This window comes from Hemitrygon akajei, chromosome 2 (assembly GCF_048418815.1).
Source record: "Hemitrygon akajei chromosome 2, sHemAka1.3, whole genome shotgun sequence".
Taxonomy (NCBI): domain Eukaryota; kingdom Metazoa; phylum Chordata; class Chondrichthyes; order Myliobatiformes; family Dasyatidae; genus Hemitrygon; species Hemitrygon akajei.
In genome coordinates this window covers 13,102,779-13,119,684 of record NC_133125.1, presented here as the reverse complement: position 1 = coordinate 13,119,684, position 16,906 = coordinate 13,102,779, and the positions used below count along the sequence as shown (strand labels likewise).

General features: G+C 42.7%; 1 protein-coding gene across 8 annotated transcripts in view; it reads left to right on the top strand.

Moving 5' to 3' along the window:
• The first annotated feature begins 9,592 nt into the window (after nt 1-9,592).
• ssbp2b (single stranded DNA binding protein 2b) overlaps nt 9,593-16,906 on the top strand; it is a 318,540-nt gene continuing 311,226 nt past the window's right edge. For 5 of the 8 annotated variants that reach the window (XM_073067200.1, XM_073067190.1, XM_073067171.1 and 2 more), the window contains exon 1: nt 9,593-9,738. In XM_073067200.1, coding sequence (XP_072923301.1) covers nt 9,683-9,738 — 56 coding nt within the window. In that variant the 5' untranslated portion in view covers nt 9,593-9,682. The remainder of the gene's footprint in view (nt 9,739-16,906) is intronic. The other 3 variants (XM_073067151.1, XM_073067142.1, XM_073067133.1) reach the window with 1 other exon arrangement.

Sequence of the window (16,906 nt, the reverse complement as noted above, 5' to 3'; positions counted from 1 at the left end):
ATAAGATAAAGGAGCAGAATTAGGCCATTTGGCCCATTGAGAGTCTGCTCCGCCATTTCATCATGGCTGCTCCAGTTTTCCTCTCAGCCCCAATCTCCTGCCTTCTACCTGAATCCCATCATGCCCTGACCAATCAAGAATCTATCAACCTCTGCCTTAAATATACATGAAGACTTGGCCTCCACAGCTGCCTGTGGCCAAGAATTCCACAGATTCACCACACCCTGGCAAAAGAAATTCTTCCTCATCTCCATTCTGAAAGGACATCTCTCTTATTCTGAGGCTGTATCCTCTTGTCTTGGGCTCTCCCACCATAGGAAACATTCTCTTCATATCCACTCTATCAAGGCCTTTCATCATTCAATATATTTAAATGAGGTCACCCCTCATTCTTTTGAATTGTAGTGGATACAGGCCCAGAGCCATCAAACATTCAATCCTCATTTTCGTTAACCTCCTTTGCACCCTCTCCATTTTCAGCACATCCTTTCTAAGATACGGGGCCTAAAACTGTTCACAATACTCCAGCAAGTGAGGCCTCACAAGTGCTTTATAAAATCTCAACATTACATCCTTGCTTTTATATTCTGGTCCTCTTGAAATGAATGCTAACATTGCATTTACCTTTTGCACCACAGACTCAACCTGCAAATTCACCTTTAGGAGATCCTGCAAGGACTCTCAAGTCCTTTTGCACCTCAGTTTTTTTTTGTGTTTTCTCCCCATTTAGAAAATAGTCAACTCTTTCATTTATTCTACTAAAGTGCATGACCAAATAATTTCCCACACTGTATTCCACCTCCCATTTCTTTGCTCATTCTCCTAATCTAAGTCTTTCTGTAGTCCCTCTATTTCCTCAGAACTACTTCTCTCTACCTTGTCTGCAAACCTTGCAACAAAGCCATCAATTCCATCATCTTGTTCAGCAGCCTCACATACGGTATGTCAATGGCTATCTGAACATCCAGGTAAATAACATCAACTGACTCTCCTTTGTCTATCCTGCCTGTTATTTCCTCAAAGAATTCAAACAGGTTTTGTCAGATAAGATTTCCCCTTAAGGGAACTTGCTTTATTATGTGCTTCAAGTACTTTGAAACCTTATCCTTTATAATGGTCTCAAACACCTTCCCAACCACTGAAGACAGGCTAACTGGCCTACAAATTCCTGATATAATTATTGATCAAATGGAACTTTGGGCAACGCTGTAGTAGATGGAACTTAATCCTGACAAGGTGAAGATGATACGCTTTGTGAAGTCAAATAGCAGTAGAGAATATACAATAAATGGTAGCTTGCTAAGGAATGGTGATGAACAGAGGAACCCTGAGAACAGAAGTGGATAAGACACTGAAAAAGACATAAGGCATGCTTGCCTTTGTTGGCTGGTTCAGACAGTACAAGTGTTATGTCATTACGTTGCAACTTTACAAGAGATAGGTTTGTCCACACTTGGAGTTCTAGTTGCTACACTCAGCAAGGATGTGATTGCACAGGAGAAAATGCAGAGGAGATTCACTAGGATGTTGCCCAGACTGGAGGACTTTAGTTCAGGGGCAAATTTGGACACGCTAAATTTTCTAACCCTGGAGTGAACGAGGCTGAGGGTTTATAAAATCATGAGAGGCATAGATTGATAGAATCTTTTTTCCTTTGGTAGAGATACCAAAAACAAGAGAGCATAGATCTAAGGAGAAAATCAGGAGTTTTAAAGGGGATTTTAGGGGAAAGTTCATTTTCCACAGGGAAGGGTTGATAGCTGGATATTTGCTGCCAGAAGAAGTAATGCGATCAGATGCAATCATGATGCTTAAGAGACATTTAGATAGATGCTTAAATTGGCAAGGAATAGAATGAAACAGACCTAATGTGGGTAAATGGGATTAGTGTAGATCGGTGTGAGTTCAGCATGGAAGTAGTGGGTAGAAGGGTCTGTTCTGTGCGGTGGAACTCTGACCCGAGAATATTCCTCAGGAGTGTTTGAAACTATTGGATGAATTGGTGATTAAATAAAATATAAATAATTGTCATCTTCTACTCCTACCTCAGGAAAATTCACTTGGTTTCTCATTGTAAAGCAGTATGCAATTTTCTCTCCTGAAATTACTGGTACTCAAGTTTTTTTTTCCAGTGTAGAATTTTTTTTCAAAAAGAAACCAAAAGAATCAATACTTTTTTTAAAATTTTATGGGATTTTGTTAAACTTTTTTTTGGAAATCTACCCATAAGAAACCTGGAGATTCATACAAATTATTATTATTATTTCAGTTGAGATGCTTTTGACATTTTTCATGTGGTATTTTACTTTGAATAAGAAGTAGATATTGTACATTTTCACAAGACAAGCGGATTCAAATGGATTCAAAATCTTGATTCCTCTGCCTCTGCCGCATTTGCTCTCAGGATCGACTTTTCATTCCAGAACGAAGGAGATGTCCTCCTCCTTCAAAGAGGGGGGCTTCCCTTCCTCCACCATCGTCACTGCCCTCAACTGCATATAGAAACATAGAAAATAGGTGCAGGAGTAGGCCATTCGGCCCTTCGAGCCTGCACCGCCATTCAGTATGATCATGGCTGATCATCCAACTCAGAACCCTGAACCTGCTTTCTCTCCATACCCCCGAACCCTTTAGCCACAAGGGCCATATCTAACTTCCTCTTAAATATAGTCAATGAACCGGACTCAACTGTTTCCTGTGGCAGAGAATTCCACAGATTCACCACTCTCTGTGTGAAGAAGTTTTTCCTCATCTCGGTCCTAAAAGGCTTCCCCTTTATCCTTAAACTGAGACCCCTCGTTCTGGACTTCCCCAACATCGGAAACAATCTTCCTGCATTTAGCCTGTCCAATCCCTTTAGAATTTTATACGTTGCAATAAGATCTCCCCTCAGTCTTCTAAATTCCAGTGAGTACAAGCCTAGTCGATCCAGTCTTTCTTCATAAGAAAGTCCTGCCATCCCAGGAATCAATCTGGTGAATCTTCTCTGTACTCCGTCTATGGCAAGAATGTCTTTCCTCAGATTAGGGGACCAAAACTGCACACAATATCCTAGGTGCGGTCTCACCAAGGCCTTGTACAACTGCAGTAGAACCTCCCTGCTCCTGTACTCAAATCCTTTTGCTATGAATGTCAACATACCATTTGCCTTTTTCACCGCCTGCTGTACCTGCATGCCCACCTTCAATGATTGATGTACAATGACACCCAGGTCTCATTGCATCTCCCCTTTTCCTAATTGGCCACCGTTCAGATAATAATCTGTTTTTCTGTTCTTGCAACCAAAGTGGATAACCTCACATTTATCCACATTAAATTGCATCTGCCATGAATTTGCCCACTCACCTAACCTGTCCAAGTCACCCTGAATCCTCTTAGCATCCTCCTCACAGGTAACACCGCCGCCCAGCTTCATGTCATCTGCAAACTTGGAGATGCTACATTTAATTTCCTCGTCTAAATTATTAATATATATTGTAAACAACTGGGGTCCCAGCACTGAGCCTTGCGGTACCCCACTAGTCACTGCCTGCCACTCTGAAAAGGTCCCATTTACTCCCACACTTTGCTTCCTGTCTGCCAACCAATTCTCTATCCACATCAATACCGTACCCCCAATACCGTGTGCTTTAAGTTTGCACACTAATCTCCTGTGTGGGACCTTGCCAAAAGCCTTTTGAAAATCTAAATATACCACATCCACTGGCTCTCCCCTATCCACTCTACTAGTTACATCTTATAGAATTTTTTGAAGATTAGACAGACATGATTTTCCTTTCACAAATCCATGCTGACTTTGTCGGATGATTTCACCTCTTTCCAAATGTGCTGTTATCACATCTTTGATAACCGACTCTAGCATTTTCCCCACCACCGATGTCAGACTAACTGGTCTATAATTCCCCGGTTTCTCTCTCCCTCCTTTTTTAAAAAGTGGGGTTACATTAGCCACCCTCCAATCCTCAGGAACTAATCCAGAATCCAAGGAGTTTTGAAAAATTATCACTAATGCATCCACTATTTCTTGGGCTACTTCCTTAAGCACTCTGGGATGCAGACCATCTGGCCCTGGGGATTTATCTGCCTTTAATCCCTTCAATTTACCCAACACCACTTCCCTACTAACATGTATTTCCCTCAGTTCCTCCATCTCACTAGACCCTCGGTCCCTTACTATTTTCGGAAGATTATTTATGTCCTCCTTAGTGAAGACTGAACCAAAGTAGTTATTCAATTGGTCTGCCATGTCTTTGTTCCCTATGATCAATTCACCTGTTTCTGACTGTAAAGGACCTACATTTGTCTTGACCAATCTTTTTCTTTTCACGTATCTATAAAAGCTTTTACAGTCAGTTTTTATGTTCCCTGCCAGCTTTCTCTCAATCTTTTTTCCCTTTCCTAATTAAGACCTTTGTCCTCCTCTGCTGGTCTCTGAATTTCTCCCAGTCCTCTGGTGTGCCACTTTTTTTTGCTAATTTATATGTTTCTTCTTTGGACTTGATACTATCCCTAATTTCCCTTGTCAGCCACGGGTGCACTACCTTCCCTGGTTTATTCTTTTGCCAAACTGGGATGAACAATGGTTGTAGTTCATCCATGTGATCTTTAAATGCTTGCCATTGCATATCCACCGTCAACCCTTTAAGTATCATTTGCCAGTCTATCTTAGCTAATTCACATCTCATACCTTCAAAGTTACCCTTCTTTAAGTTCAGAACCTTTGTTTCTGAATTAACTTTGTCACTCTCCATCTTAATGAAGAATTCCACCATATTATGGTCACTCTTACCCAAGGGGCCTCGCACGACAAGTTTGCTAACTAACCCTTCCTCATTGCTCAATACCCAATCTAGAATGGCCTGCTCTCTAGTTGGTTCCTCGACATGTTGGTTCAGAAAACCATCCCGCATACATTCCAAGAAATCCTCTTCCTCAGCACCCTTACCAATTTGGTTCACCCAATCTATATGTAGATTGAAGTCACCCATTATAACCACTGTTCCTTTATTGCACGCATTTCTAATTTCCTGTTTAATGCCATCCCCAACCTCACTACTACTGTTAGGTGGCCTGTACACAACTCCCACCAGCGTTTAGTGTTATGCAGCTCTACCCATATCAATTCCACATCCTCCAGGCTAATGTCCTTCCTTTCTATTGCGTTAATCTCCTCTCTAACCAGCAATGCTACCCCACCTCCTTTTCTTTCCTGTCTATCCCTCCTGAATATTGAATATCCCTGGATGTTGAGCTCCCATCCTTGGTCACCTTGGAGCCATGTCTCTGTGATCCCAACTATATCATATTCATTAATAACTATCTGCACATTCAATTCATCCACCTTGTTACGAATGCTCCTCGCATTGACACACAAAGCCTTCAGGCTTGTTTTTACAACACTCTTAGCCCTTATACAATTATGTTGAAAAGTGGCTCTTTTTGCTTTTTGCCCTGGATTTGCCTGCCTGCCACTTTTACTTTTCACCTTACTACTTTTTGCTTCTACCCTCATTTTACACCCCTCTGTCTCTCTGCACTTGTTCCCATCCCCCTGCCACATTAGTTTAAAGCCTCCTGAACAGCAGTAGCAAACGCTCCCCCTAGGACATTGGTTCCAGTCCAGCCCAGGTACAGACCGTCCTGTTTATACCTGTCCCACCTCCCCCAGAACTGGTTCCAATGCCCCAGAAATTTGAATTCCTCCCCCTTGCACCATTTTTCAAGCCACGTATTCATCTGAAATATCCTCCTATTTCTACTCTGACTGGCACGTGGCACTGGTAGTAATTCAGAGATTATTACCTTTGTGGTCCTACTTTTTAGTTTATCTCCTAACTCCCTAAATTCACCTTGTAGGACCTCATCCTGTTTTTTACCTATATCGTTGGTACCTATGTGCACCACGACCACTGGCTGTTCACCCTCCCATTCCAGAATGCCCTGCAGCCGTTCAGAGACATCCTTGACCCTTGCACCAGGGAGGCAACATACCATCCTGGAGTCTCGTTTGCGGCCGCAGAAACGCCTATCTATTCACCTTACAATTGAATCCCCTATCACTATAGCTCTCCCACTCCTTTTCCTTCCCTCCTGTGCTGCAGAGCCACCCATGGTGCAATAAACTCAGCTGCTGCTGCCTTCCCCTGATGAGACATCTCCCCCAACAGTATCCAAAACAGTATATCTGTTTAGGAGGGAGATGACCCCAGGGGACTCCTGCACTACCTGCCTACTGCTACGCTGTCTAGTGGCCACCCCTTCCCTTTCTGCCTGTGTAGCCTTTACCTGTGGTGTGGCCAACTCACTGAACGTGCTACTCACGACTTTCTCAGCATCGCGTATGCTCCAGTATGAATCCAATCGCAGCTCCAGACGCTCAATGTGGTCTGCCAGAAACTGCAGCTGGACACACTTCCTGTACACATAGTCGTCAGGGACACTGGAAGTATCCCTGATTTCCCACATGCTGCAGGATGAACAAACCACGGGGCCGATCTCAGCTGCCATGACCTACCCAATACTTGCCTCAACTTTTGAGACTTTCTCCTTTGAAAGGAACTTGCCCGGCCTTACCTCACTTGGAGTGAGGCTTGTCCTCCGGGACCTCTTCTTGTCGAAGCCTCTCGAGTCAAAGCCTCAAATATCCACTCCTTCACAGGCCGCTCCGCTTGAGGTAACCCTCTATTTATTTGTTTGAGCTTTTCAAACTGCTTGGTCACCTGACCTCGATTGCCCAATCAGCTGCTTTCTGCTGAGTCTGAGCTATTCAAATCTTGATTGTCTAATCAACGGCTTTCTGCTGAGCTATTCAAATCTTGATTGACTTGATTGCACAGTCCAACTGCCAAAACTACAAGAATCTCTCGAGTCAAAGCCTCAAATCTCTACTCCTTCACTGGCCCACTCACTCACTGGCTGCTTTCCACAGGCATTCTTCCATTTCATGCACGTTTGCTCTCACCCCATCCTCCCGCCATCCTACCAGGGATAGGGTTCCTCTTTTTCTCGCCTACCACCCACCAGGCTCCACGTCTAGCACATAATTCTCTGTAACTTCCCCCCACCTCCAACAGGATCCCACAAGCAAACACATCTTCCCCCCCTTCTTCCACTACGCGACTCCCTTGTCCATTCGTCCAACCCCACTGATCTCCCTCCTGGCACTTACCCTTGCAAGTGAAACAAGTGCCACACTTACCCTTACACCTCCTCCCTCACTGCCATTCAGGGCCCCAGATAGTCCTTCCAGGTGAGGTGACACTTCACCTGTGAGTCTGTTGGGGTCTTACACTGTGTCAGGTCCTCCCGGTGTGGCCTCCTGTATATCGGTGAGACCCATCGTGGATTGGGAGTCCACTTCGCTGAACACCTATGCTCTTTTCGCCAGATAAAGCAGGATCTCTCAGTGGCCACCCATTTTAATTCCACTTCCCATTCCCATTCCGACGTGTCAGTCCATGGCCTCCTCTACTCTCACATTCAGGTTGGAGGAGCAACATCCTATATTCCGTCTGGGTAGCCTCCAACCTGATGGCATGAACATCGATTTCCCAAACTTCTAGTAATGGACCCCCTCACTCTCATTCACCAATCCCCATTCCCATTTCCCTCTCTCACCTTATCTCCCTACCTACCTATCACCTCCCTCTGATGCTCCTCTCCCTTTTCTTTATCCCATGCCCCTCTGTCCCTTCCTATTAGATTCCCCCTTCTCCAGCCCTGAATATCTTTTACCAATCAACTTCCCTGCTCTTTACTTCACCACTCTCCCAGCTCCCAGTCACCTTGTGTTTCTTCCTCCCCTCCCCTCACCACCAAACTCTGACTCCTCATGTTTGTTTTCTCCAGTCCTGCTGAAGGGTCTCGGTCCGAAACATCAACTGATTACTCTTTTCCATAGATGCTGCCTGGCCTGCTGAGTTCCTCCAGCATTTTGCAAGTGTTGCTTGGATTTCCAGCATCTGCAGATTTTCTCTTGTTTGTTAAAATCCAGATTTACCAACTTGTTTGAGTTCTCTAATGATGTAACTGTATTGAATAGGATGTTGAATGTGATGGACTTGTAAAACTCCTTAAAGATTGTAAGATAACTTAAAGTTATTCCCGAAAAGGTATTCTGGATTTTTGGAACAAAAGTAACCCACCCATCCTTTGTAAACCATGCTTAAAAATTGTTAAGGATGAGAAAGCCAGCAGATGCTTGAAATCTAAAGCACACACACAAAGTGCTGGAAGAACTCAGCAGGTCAGGCAGCACCTATGGAGGGGAATAAACAGTCAATATTTTGGGTCAAGACCCTTCATCAGGACTTGAAAGGATGGGGGAATGAATAAGGAGGGAGTACTTCTAGTTTTAGCAAGTACCAAGACATTTAATGGAAGGTATATTTGGTTGATGATGGACCATAAATTATGCCATTCCCCAAAACCTCCTGACCAATTACAGCTGAAGGATAAGGTGAATAATGTTAATTATTGCACCATTTTGTTTGGATCATTCTGCATACGTTGAGAGAATCATAATCAGCGATATCATCACTGACATGTGTTCTGAAAATTGTCTTGTAGCAGCCAGTACAGGTCAAGACATGAAAATTACTGCAAGTTACAAATAAATAATGTAAAAGCTGAGTAGTGAGGTTGTATCTGGACGGCTCATAAACCTAATGGTAGAGGGGAAGAAGCTGGTAGGATGCAGCCCAGTCCATCTCAGGCACAGGCCTCCCCACCACTGAGCACTTTACAAGGAGGTGCTCCCACCAGCACCATCCAGGCCATGCTCTCTCATCACGTCAACCAGATGGGTGTCACACCACCAGGTTCAGGGACATTTATTACCCCTCAACCATCCTGCTCCTGAACCAGGGTGGATAACTTTCCTCACTCCAACTCTGAACTGATTCCACAATCTATCGACTCGTTGTCAAGGATTCCACAACTTGGAAAATTGGACATTGGAAAAAAGTTGAATTTCCCCATGGGGATGAATAAAGTATCTATCTATCTATCTATCTAACTCCTGTTCTCAGTATTATTTACTTCTCATTTGCACACTTTATCTTCTTTTGTATATTTGTGGCTTATTGATCTTTATTATTTATATTTTTTCATTCATTCTATTTTATTTCTTTATTTTCCTGTAAATGCCTTCAAGAAAATAAATCTCAGAGAGTGCACAGTAACGTAAACATACTTTGATCATAAATTTACTTTGACTGTGATCCTAAAACATTGTTTTAATGCACGTGCAAAGTAAAATAACCTGAAACGTTACCTCTTTTTTCTCTTTCCACAGGTATTATCGATCCTGCTGATAGTTTCCAGCATGTTTTTGATTTTTTATTTCGGATTTCCAGCATCTGCATGGTTCCAGCGGATCCTGGTGGAAGATCCAGTCCGCGTTTTCCGTGGCGCCCAGACGGGAGTTGGAGCCTTTCAACGGAACAGCCGGGCCTTCTTTTTTCAAAAATCCGAACCTGGACGGTTTCAAATCCCCCCCGACCAGAGGCAGCCACTCACCCGACCAATCGTGCCTGCCCATCACCCAGTTGCCATGGCGAAGGGGCGGCCTCGGCTCCGGCACCCACCAATGGCGGCGGGCCGTGGCGGCGTCGCCATGGTGACGGGGTTGTCCCCGGGACCTGATGGCTTGACAGGTGCGTGACAATCCAGCTCTTCAAGCATGTACGCCAAAGGCAAGAGTAGCACTGTACCTTCTGACAGCCAAGCCAGGGAAAAGTAAGTTTGCCTCAGCTTTTACGGGGAAACCGAGCCCGGATTCAACTCCGGCGGCTCCGCGATGCTATAGCGAGGTGTCAAACTCCGCACGGTGTCACAACATGAAGTTCACCCAGTTGACTCGGGACAAGAAGTCGCTGCTCTTCTCTTGACACCGGGCTGCAGTTTGGGGAGAGGGGTCAGAGGGGTACTGCTCCCTCAAAAAGTCTTATTTATTGACTGGATGGTCTAAAACATACTTCAGCTGCACCGGTTTCCTGGGGGCTTGCTGTGGTGTGGTGGCACTCTGTGGGAAGTCAGGGAGAAGAGGGCTGAGGTGCAGCGTGAACTTAGCCCAGAAAAATGATACCAAGGTGCTGGAAAGCACAAAGCAAAACACAGGCAAAAAAAAATGCATGAGGGAATAGGCATGAGCAATAAGTGCTTCGTTTCGTGCCGTAATTGCATCCTGTACCCCAAAAGATATACTAGTTATAGTCCTGCAGTAGGCAGATTGGTGATACGAGCAATAGTGGCTATTAGAAGGGAAGTTTGGAAAATGCATGGTTTAAATGTTTTCCAGAGTATCACTGTCCCGAGTTAGTGCACAATTTAGTAGTTAGTGCTCTCTACTTGGTCGCCGTTTACAAACTGCTGTTCTGTGAAATGTAAAAGTCATGTTGCTGTTGCGACGAATAATAAAACACTCAGAGCTGTACGCTCTATTTTACATATTTTTGCTAATTTGGCATCGGAAGACTTGCATGTATTTCTGCCGAGGCAGAGCTCTGGATGCCTCCCAGTACAACGAATCGCAGTTTGCCTTGGGCTTGAATCGTAACTTTTAAGAATTTCATAAATGCGTTTCTAGTAATTGGCAAACAATACCGGGATTTCTGAACGAGTGAGCGAGCAGCCGAGTCTAAGTTGCATGGAGTCTCTCCTGTGCCGTGTTACAGCACGCTGCTTTGGGGATAACCGTACACGAAGATACCGAGTCAATGTAATCTGCCGTCTGTAACTTTTCAAATTAAAACGCACAATGCCATTTACTTTAAATTAGTTATCCCAATTGCATTTAGCTGTATATCTGTTGAAAATGAGAACAGATATATGTTATTGTTTTCCATTGCAACCGAATCTTAAGGTAGCAATACTTTAAATTAAGAACAGCTCAACTTTGCAGAAAGCAATGTTGTATTACTGCGGGTATTTGAGGGGATGATTTCTTTTTGGAAAGGAAGGGACATGAACTTTTTTTTGTCTTTTGTAGCTTATGTATACTCTTTTCTACGCTTGTAGTTATTGCTGCTTCTAAGAACTGGAGAGAAACAACCTATTTTTGCATGAGGATGTAGACGTTGCTCTTAATTAGGGCTGTTTGTGTTGACTGCATCTTATTTGCCTATTTTTGAAGCACAATATCGAATAAAACAATCCCCTAAATAAAAAGGCGCCAACGGCAGTAAATGCTAAAGTATAGTGACTGCATTTAAGTTTTCGATGAGTACCCTTTTAAATGAAAATGTACTCAATTATTCAATGAACAGTTTTTCTCTTTACAGCTCCATTGTTTGTTAAAAGTTGATTGTGAAACAGAAAATGTGTTTTTTGGAAATCTGCTTCTTGTTTGTTAATATATATGCTGTTTGAAATGAACATCTATTAAAGCCTTAAAGAAAACATAACTGTATGTTTAATTTTCTTTAGGCCTGTATTTGAAAACTGATATGATGTGGTTTCTTACAATAACCATATCTCAATCACAAACTTAACATGTGAAGGGAAAATCAGACATACTTTAAGTACTTTGGTAGCACTGGGTTGTATTTACCTGAGACGAGCACTCCTTAAACATAGCTGAAATATTAATTAAGATTCACTTTTGAAAGCAGAAATGAAGAAGAAACTTACTAGATCGTGAAAAAGTGAAATCCTTACCTTAAATTAATTTGTACACAAGAATAAATTAGCATTTGTAAACAAGGGAGCCCTGGATGTTTGATTGTAAGGCTGGCTGTCGATTGTAGAGATGATACTGCAGTTCTGACAACAGAATGTTGTATTTTAGAGCTCTGTTGTCATGAATGCATAACCTGCTGCCTAAAACTGAGGACATCACCAATTGACTTCTCTGTTACTCTGTCATGGAGGCTGAATTAACAGTACCTGCAGTACATGTGTTTTTGTGCATTAGCTCTAAAAGGTGTTTCATTGGTCTTGTGTCTCTGGACTTTGGTACTAAATTTATAATTTTATGGAAGGAAAGTCTGTGTTCTGTTACATTGTGAAGGAGGCACATCTTTCTTTTCAAAGTTAGTAACAATTGCAGTAACAAGCGAGGAAACGGAAGATACGTCTACTTTGGAAAGACACAAGGTAGATCATTTGCAGTAACAGATTCTGCAATTGCTGGAAATCCAGAGAGACAGACCCCTTACCTCAGCAGGTAGCATCTATGGAAAGGAATAGTCACTTCGTAGTTTTGTATCTGTAAACACAAGTTTAAAAACACTGTTCCCAAGTTACTGAGTTAATCCTCAATGCATTAAAAGATACTAGGACAAGAAGGATTCTTGATCATAGGTTTTATCATGTGGACTGATTGGAAGAACCCTAGAACAGATTTTTTTTTCTGTGGGATTCTCACTGGATTGTAAAATTCCAGTTCATTGGCATTGGAGTAGGATGTTAGGCTTCATTAGATCTGCCAATTAAATGTCATTTGACTGAAATACTTACTACCCAGTGATACCTGCAGAGTGTGTCATTGGGCTGGTCTGATTTCAGGATGTTTATTTACATATCCGTTAATATTATACACAGTATATTGATTGGTTGCATCACGGCCTGGTATGGAAACCATGCTCTTGTACGGAAAATCCTACAAGAAGTAGTGGATATGGCCCAGTCCATCACGGGTAAAGCCCTCCCCACCACTGAGCACATCTACAGAGCCTTGTTGCAGGAAAGCAGCGTCCATCATCGGGGACCCCAACCACCCAGGCCATGCTCTCTTCTCGCTGCTGCCATCATGAAGGTGGTACAGGAGCCTCAGGTCTCACACCACCAGGACCAGGTTCAGGGACAGTTATTACCCGCCCCCCCCCCCCCCCCCCAAACCATGAGGCTTTTGAACCAAAGGGGATAACTTCACTCAACTTCACTTGCCTTATCACTGAACTGTTCCCACAGCCCGTGGACTCACTTTCAAGGGCTTCTCATCTCATGTTCTCAGTATTAATTGTTTATTTGTTTATTTTTTTTTCTTTCTGTTTGTATTTGCTGTTTATTGTCTTTTGCACACTGTTTGTTTGCCCTGTTGGTGCGAACTTTCATTGATTCGATTATAGTTATTAGATTTATTGAGCATTCCTGCAAGAAAATGAATCTCAGGGTTGTATATGGTGACATATATTCAAATTTCAAATTTATTAAGTTCCAAACACATGTAAATGTTATTGACAAGTAAAGTTGATCCTTAATGAAAGTTGGTTGATACTACTTGTGGTGAACTATATATACCTGTCTGGACACGCCCCCCCCCCCCCCCCCCCCCCCCGCTGACTGCTCCTGTGGCTCCTCCCACAGACCCCGGTATAAAGGCGATTGAGGCCTGAGCCCTGCCCTCAGTATCCAGGATGTAGCATGGTGGTCAACTGCTGCTTGTTCTTTCTTCCAGTCAATAAAAGCCGATATCTCGCCTCACGTCTCAGAGAGTTATTGATGGTGCATCACTACTCTTATTTGAATCATAGTTCCAAAAGAAGTACTTGCTTACTTAAGGCCATCACCCTTACTGAGGCATAGGCTACGGATAGCAGCTTGCTAGAGTCCTCAAGCTCTTTGGAGCTTCTGTTGGTGTTTTTGTCGCTCTGGGTTTTTATGTAATGGGGTCTCTAGTGCTATGCCAAACCCTCCTCCTCCTCGTAGTTGGGCTTGGGACCCTCCATGGGGGCACTTCCAAAAGAAATGCTGGTAGTAAAACAGAAAACACTGGCTCGGGCAAGATGTGCAGAGAGGGGAGTGGTGTTAACATTTCATGTTGAACTGACCTATGATAAAAGGTTAATCATACTTCCCTCTCCTCAGGTCCTGCCTGATCCACTGAGTATTTCCTGGATTTTCTGTTTCTGTTTACAAATTTACCCATGTAGTATTGTTTTTGCTGCTAGTACTTATAGTTTAACAACCTGTAATGCCACATATATCTCTTATTAAAGTAGATGAGCGGTAACTATATTTGCAATGGTTCAATCTGTTGGCCCAAGTGATACTACAACAGAACTCTTTACAGTGACAGAGAAATAACTGACCATCAGTAAATGGACAATATTTAACATTGATAGTCTGGCATTCTTCTGTCCACTATTTTAACACAGTCATTGGATGTTTTCCTTTCAAATATATGAATAAAATAGGACCTAGTGGAATTTTGTGAATGAGTGAAGCATTTATTCACCCATCACCAGCATGAGTTTGGGAGTGAGAAGTATTTTGGAGGCCAAGTCTCTGGATGCATTCAAGAGAGAGTTAGATAGAGCTGTTATAGATAGCGGGGTCAAGGGATATGGGGAGAGGGCAGGAACGGGGTACTGATTGTGTATGATCAGCCATTATCACAGTGAATGGCGGTGCTGGCTAGAAGGGCCGAATGGCCTATTCCTGCACCTGCTATCTATTGTCTATTGTATACACTGTGAATTCTTTCAACTAGCATTAGAAGCAGCCTTGGAGATTATTGTGAAATACAGAATAAAAGACACAGCTTTCTTGTTTAGAGCTATAGAGCACTGCAGCACAGAAACAGGCCCCTCGGCCCATCCAGTACATGTTGAACTATCCTATGGACTGGATCCCATCCACCTGCACCTGCACCATACCCCTACCGTCCATGTACTTATCTAAACTTCTCTTAAATGTTGAGATTAAATCTGCATTCTCCAATCCATTGCAGCTCCTTCCACAGTTACACCACCCTCAGATTGAAGACTCTGCACCTCAAGGATACATGCTTAACCCACTGCCCTGTTCTCTCTACACCCATGACTGTGTGGTTAGGCACAACTCAAACACCATATATAAATTTGCCAATGACACAACTATTATTGGCAGAATTTCAGATGGTAATGAGGAGGTGTACAGGAGCGAGGTACAGGAGCTGGTTGAGTTGTGTTGAAATAATGACCTTGCACTCAACATCAGTACGACCAAGGAATTGACTGTGGACTTCAGGAATGGGAAAGCAAGGCGACACAGACGTCCTCATCGAGTGATCAACTGTGGAAAGGGTGATCGGTGTCAAAATCTCTTGAAGATCTATCCTGGGCTCAGCATATTGGTACAATTACCAAGAAGGCATGACAATATCTATATTTCATTAGGAATTTGAGGGGACTTAGTATGTCACCAAAAACTCTTGCAAAGATCTGCAGATGTACCCCGGAGAGCAGTTTAACTGATTGCATCACCATCTGCTATAGAAGGGTGACTGCATAGGATTGGAAAAAGCTTCAGAAAGTTGTAAACTCAGTCAGCCCTATCATGGGCACTAGCCTCCCTAGCATCAAAGACATTCTCAAAAGATGATGCTTCAAAAAGACGGCATCCATTAAAGACCCCCATCACCCAGGACATACTGTCTTGTCATTGCTACCATCAAGGAGAGATACAAGAGCCTGAAGACACACACTCAACGTTGCAGAAACAGCTTCTTCCCCACCATCATCAGATTTCTTGAATGGACAATGAATCCATGAACACTCAATCACTTTTTTTTTCTTTGCTCTGTTTTTGCACTACTTAATCTATTTGCTGTTTTATATAATCTATATTTTAATGTACTACCGCTGTAAAACAATATATTTCGTGACACATGCCAGTGATGATAAGTCTGATTCTGATTCCCACTCAGGTTCCCAATTTTACCCTCTGACCTCTAGTTCTATTTTCATCTTTTCAATTTGCATAAAATTGTTAGTATCTTTTAGCCATTGACATAAACAGTTTTCCATTTAAATGTGTGCCATGATTTGGTATGGGCAACTATGCTTGGAAAATGAACAGGAAGTGATGTGGATCCTTCTGGAAGTTCCAAAAAATCTTTAATGTAAATGGCATGCATACTGCGTTACTGAAATACTGCAGGGCTCAATTTAAAATGTTACAAGAATGGAGGCAACTTGCACAATTGGTTGTTGTAGTAAAGGAACCATCGTAAGACTTTGGAACCAAGTTCCACTCGACATTGTTTAGTTAAATATGAAAATATGAGCAATGATCATGGTTCTTGGGCAGAGTGCCTTTATGATCCTAGTGGGTGCAGTCATGATACTGCTTCATTATGTCGTAGATTCATAGAGCATGCAGCACAGAAACAAGTTTTGCTTAAATATTTCACCTTTTACACCTAACCTACAACCTCTAGTTCGAGTCTCACCCAAAAATGAGGGTAAAAAGCCTGCTTGCATTAACCCTATCTATTCCCTTCATAATTTTGTACACCTCTGTCAAATCTCCTCTCAATCTTCTGTGTTCTAGGGATTAAAGTCCTAACATATTAAACCTTTTCCTACCACTCAGGTCCTCACGTCCCAGTAATATTCCTGTATTTTTTTTCTGTACTCTGTCAATCTTATTGATTTCTTTCTAGGATATTTGAAGAATTAAAAAGTGCAGTTGAAAGGTGAGTTATTTCAACATGGAAATAGACCTTTTGGCCCAATTTGGTCTAGTTCCCTATCTAAACTAGTCCCATTTTCTGTTGTTTGGATCATATCCTACTAAAATCTATCCGTCTATCTATTCATCGTATTTCAGCCATACCGCCCATCAGTCCCCGGCTTTAATCGTGGCCTAATCATGGGACAATGTACACCGACCGACCAACTAACCTAACCACTGATCCGTCTTTGGACTGAGGGAGGGAACTGGAGCACTCGGAGGAAACACACGCATTCACAGGGGTCAATTTATGTAAAGTAATTTTATGAACATTTCCTGTCCATAAAATCAACTTAGATAAGGAAATATACTGTTTTTTCCCTTAAAAGGACTGAAATTACAAATAATGCAGTGTGTAAATATAAAGCATAACGAGCACCATTGATATTATAGAGTTGAATGTCGCCACAAAACGACCACTGGTTTTCTTCTGTCTGGTTTCTTTTCAACAAATATATGGAGAATG